This window comes from Camellia sinensis, chromosome 6 (assembly GCF_055761805.1).
Source record: "Camellia sinensis isolate YWXY chromosome 6, ASM5576180v1, whole genome shotgun sequence".
In the NCBI taxonomy this organism is placed as follows: Eukaryota; Viridiplantae; Streptophyta; class Magnoliopsida; order Ericales; family Theaceae; genus Camellia; species Camellia sinensis.
Window position 1 is genome coordinate 91449202 of NC_138966.1, and position 4841 is coordinate 91454042.

Here is a 4841-nt window from a genome sequence, read left to right on the forward strand (position 1 = left end):
GTGGGTGGGTGGGTGGGTGACTGTGGCGGGTGGTAACGAGTGGGTGGTGGTGGCGGTGGTGGCGGGTAGGTGGTGATGGTGGGTGGGTGGGTGATGGTGGCGGATGGTGGTGGTGGGTGGTGGTGGCAGGTGGGTGGCGGATGACGGGTGGTGCTGGTGGTGGGTGGGTGGATGACGGTAGCGGGTGGTAGGTGGTAGTGAGTGGGTGGCGGGTGGCGGGTGATGGTGGTGGTTGGTGGTGGGTGATAGTAGCAGGTGGATGGTGGTGGTGGGTGGCTGGTAATGGCAGGTGGCGATGGCAAGTAGGTGGCGGGTGGTGGTGGCGGGCGGTGGATGGTAGTGGCGGTGGCGGGTGGTGGCGGGTGGATGGCAGGTGGGTGGGTGTTTGGTGGTGGTGGTGGCGGCGACGGTGAGGGGTGGATGATGGCGGGTGGATGGCAGGTGGGTGGGTGTTTGGTGGTGGTGGTGGTGGCGGCGACGGTGAGGGGTGGATGGTGGTGGCGAGTGGGTGACAAGTGGGTGGTGGCTGGTGGGTGGTGGTGGCGGGTGGTGGTGGCAGGTGGGTGGTGAGTGGTGGTGGCAGGTGGTGGTGGGGGGTGGGTAGTGGTGGCGGAAGACGGTGGTGGAAAATGGTGGTGGGTGGTGGCTAGTGTTGGGTGCTAAAAAAATAAAAAATTCAAAACTCAAAATGAAAATACGTTTTTTGTGTTTTCATTTTTTGGCTAAATTTATAAACTGAAACTACTGATTTATAAATTAAAAATTTTACCAAACAAGTTTTTATTTGAGTTTTTTTAATTTTTGTAAATATAAACAAAAAACTGAAAATGTAAGTATTACCAAACGGCATCTAGGAGTCTTTCGGAAACTCATCAAAAAAGTCAATTTTTTGACTTTTTAATTTTTTTTTAATTAAAAATATCAATTTTTTTTTACTCAAAATAATCTAATTTTTTACCAAAAAAATCAATTTTTTACCAATTACTTAGTTGGAAATACACTAATTTTACTACCATATACATCCAAGCGTAAATCATCCATTGTACCTAGGACATAATTGTCCACAGAGTCTTTCCTCGGCCCCGCCTTGCTGTCTATATTTTGCAACTTCATTTTCTTGCTTTGTTGCCCCTCTCTCTCTCTCTCTACATTTACCCTAAAAAGGGGCACTCGTTTCTCCCATCATAAGCCGCTCTCTTGCAGCAGTCTGATAGAGAGAAAGGGGGGAGAGTGACAGAGAGAGAGAGAGAGAGAGAGAGAGAGAGTGCTTCATCTCTATCTTGTTCTTATGCCCTTTTCATTCTCCGTTTCTGCATCTCATTCTTTGATAAAGAAATCTGTTTTTCTTATAATCTTTATAGTACCTAAATCAATCCAAGGAACAAACTGAGGTTTCTATGTATCTGTCATTCTCGTTTGATAAGATGGGTTGTTTTTAAATCATAAATATCTATAGAAATAAGAGAGGATTTAGTGAAAGTTTGCAATGGCACAAAGTTTTGATTATACAGTGTCAAGCCTTCTATGTGCAGAAGACAAGGACAGTATTTTTTATGAAGAGGTTGATTGTGGGGCTGTGGAGGACTTTGAGCCTACTTGGCACCATAGTGGGAATCATCAGATCAGTAATCAAAACCACAACTTTGATGGTGAAGAAGATCCATTCACTGGGTTGCCATTGCAGAGTGATGAGTGCTTGGCTTTGATGGTTAAAAAGGAATTCGAGCATTTGCCTAATAGTGGTTACTTGAACAGATTGAGGAATGGGGGCTTGGATTTGGGGGCTAGAAAAGAGGCAGTTGATTGGATTGGAAAGGTTGGTTCATGACCCTTCTTTAATGGGTTGCTTTTCTTCTTTTTCTTTTTGATTTTTTATGATTATTTGTTTTCTTATATGTTTTTGATGATATCAATAACTTGGGTTTTTTGGATTTTCCCTTCATTTATTTATTTTTGTTTTATATGGAATTTTTGGGGTGGTGTTATAATGATGTTTAGTTTCTCTTTCCTTTGTTTTTGAATTAAATGTTGGGACCATCATTAACTATGAGGTGTTTAATGGAGTGGATTGAAGTTTTTGCTTCTTTTTATTGCTTTCACACATAACCTGAAATGGGTCTGGTGGGATTCTTCTCTGTTTTGCTTTTGAGTTAGCTGGTGCAGATTATGTAATTGTATTTGTCTGCCTTTTTTCTTTTTCTTTTTTTTTTTTTTAAATTTTTTATAGCTGGCTATAATTGGATTTACATTTCCTCTGTTTTATCCTCTCTTGTACTAAGAACTTCATTTCAATTTATTAACAACATTAGTATATAAAATAAATAAATAAATAAAAATTGGAGGGGATTTGGTTGTGAAATCCTTTCTGTGTTCTCTCCTTGGCTGTTGATAAAATGCTAATAACCTTCTTGATCTAACAGGTTCATGCCCATTTCAATTTTGGACCTCTTTGTGCTTACTTGTCTGTTAGCTACTTTGATAGATTCCTTTCAGCCTATGAATTACCTGTAAGTTCATGATCTAATTCTATTGATCCTTGCTCATTTCAATTCTTGATCCAAACACAACCTTGGTGTTTTCAAATTCAAGTGTATTTATTTAATGACATTGGTGATTGCATTGTTGTGTGGTTACTTGCAGAAGGGCAAAGCTTGGATGATGCAGTTGTTGACTGTGGCTTGTTTGTCTCTTGCAGCTAAAATGGAGGAGACTGTGGTTCCTTTATGTCTCGACTTGCAGGTAATGAATCTTCATAAGGTGTCTTTTGTTATATTGTTTGTAGATCTAATTATTCTAATCATAAAGAGGAATGTGACAGGTGAGTGAGTCTAAATTTGTGTTTGAAGCTAGAACCATACAGAAAATGGAGCTTCTAGTCTTGAGCACATTGAAGTGGAGAATGCAAGCAGTCACCCCATTCTCTTTCATAGACAATTTCCTTAGAAAGATCAATGGTGATAAAATTTTGCCAACGTCAATATTTAGATCAACCCAACTCATCCTGAGCATAATGAAAGGTAAATTCTCGCTCACTGTTGAATAATGAAACTTTAAATAGTTGTACATTTAATAAAACAATGTACAATCATTTCAAACTTGATTAATAATATTGGGTGGGAATTCAATGCAGAGATTGACTTCTTGGAGTTCAGGCCTTCTGAGATTGCAGCAGCAGTGACCATATCTGTTGCAAGAGAAGCTCAAACAGTAGACAGTGAGAAAGCAATTTCTCTTCTCATTCAACATGTAGAAAAGGTAAAGTTGGTGATATTAATCATGATTTTGCTTTTTTTTATTTTATTTTATTAAATCATTTGTGTTTTGATTACCCACAAATCTTTTTCAATTAATATATGGTTGGTTTTGTTTTGTTTTGTTTTGTTTTTCGCCTTCCCTTTTGTTTGTGTTATGCAGGAGAGGGTGCTCAAGTGTGTTGAACTGATCTATGAGTCATCATTGGCAAGTGGGTCCATGAGGCGCCCAAGTGGTTCAGTCCCATCTGTGCCGCAAAGTCCAATTGGTGTGCTTGATGCTGCATGTTTGAGCTACAAAACTGATGGCACAACAGTTGGGTCATGTCCAAGTTCTTCTCATAGTACCCGAGACCCTAAGAGGAGGAAGCTAAATAGACCCTTTGGAGATGAGATTTAGAGGGGGATGTGGGGTAAATTGGTTATTTTCTCACCCAAATCCAAATCTGTTTGGTTTGGTAGAATGGGAGTTTTGCTTGGAGGAAAAAAAGGGTTGATTTTTTATTTTCTTAAAAAGGAAAAAAAAAAAAGGTGCTGTAAAGAAGAGCTCAATAAGTTAGGTCATGAGCGGGGCATGGAGGATGGCATCAAAATTATTTCATGCTCTTGGCATGAAGGAAAGTCACCAGCTGTTAAATATTAGATTTCTTAACAGCAATGGACAAAGAAGAGTGTTGGAAAAGAAAAAAAAATTGAGAAGAAATTCTGTTTGATTTTGTTTTTAAAATCCGTTTTGTTTTATGAGATATTGGAGTTCTCCGTTCATTAGATGGATAAAGAAAATAGAGGGAAGAAAGAGAAAAGGATGAGGAAGGAAACACGACAGACAGTTGTAACATTTAATGTTTATGGTTTTTTTTTGGGTTAATTTTTTAGTTTGTCTTGTGGGAAAAAAAAAAAAATGAAGAAAAGAAATAGTATCCTTTGGAGGAACAAACAAGAAGAGATAGCACAGTATAAAAATAGAGTTTGAAAAAGAAAAAAAAAAAAAAATAGAAAGAAAGATTTGGGCTTGTTTTTTCTGCTTATATTAATGGTATGAAGCAGTCCTATTTTATTTTTATTTTTATTTTTTTTTGTATTTTTATGTTTAATATATGTCACTGAACTGATCATTTGGTTGACGTGGAGCCCTAAGTCAGTAGTAGCTCTTTTGTTTGACTGTGTGTCTGGTTAGACTCTTGGGTTTGCTGCTGAGATAATAAAGAAGGTGCCCTGACACATGGGATTTTGGAAATACAATATGGGTTGAATTTCTCTCCAATCTTAGATTGGCTTGGATTTGTATAAGTGCTTGACGGTTTTTGTTTTGATAATTTAAATTGTTTAATTTATAAAATTTATTAAATATTATATATTTGTAAATAATTATAATGATTGGATATTAATAATTATTTAATTAAATTAGTTTTGTATAAAAAAATAGATGATGAAAAAATAAATGATTGATTGAAATATAATTCAATGAAATAGTAATTGATATTTGATCAATGTAATTTTTTATAAGCATAGAGGGTGTATTTGATTGGATGGACTGGATAAGGGGAAATTAAAATCCATCGGATTTGAGTTTTGGGACTGTGAATCTTC

At 37.6% G+C, this 4841-nt stretch overlaps 1 protein-coding gene across 1 annotated transcript; it reads left to right on the top strand.

The window, feature by feature from the left end:
- Window positions 1-1035: 1035 nt before the first annotated feature.
- Window positions 1036-4488, top strand: LOC114276900 (cyclin-D3-1). Its single transcript, XM_028218734.2, has 6 exons — window positions 1036-1816; window positions 2421-2507; window positions 2641-2739; window positions 2819-3017; window positions 3131-3255; window positions 3415-4488. Exons 1-6 carry the CDS (start codon window positions 1487-1489, stop codon window positions 3649-3651), a joined length of 1077 nt encoding a protein of 358 aa, XP_028074535.2. The 5' UTR covers window positions 1036-1486; the 3' UTR covers window positions 3652-4488.
- The last annotated feature ends 353 nt before the right edge of the window (window positions 4489-4841 follow it).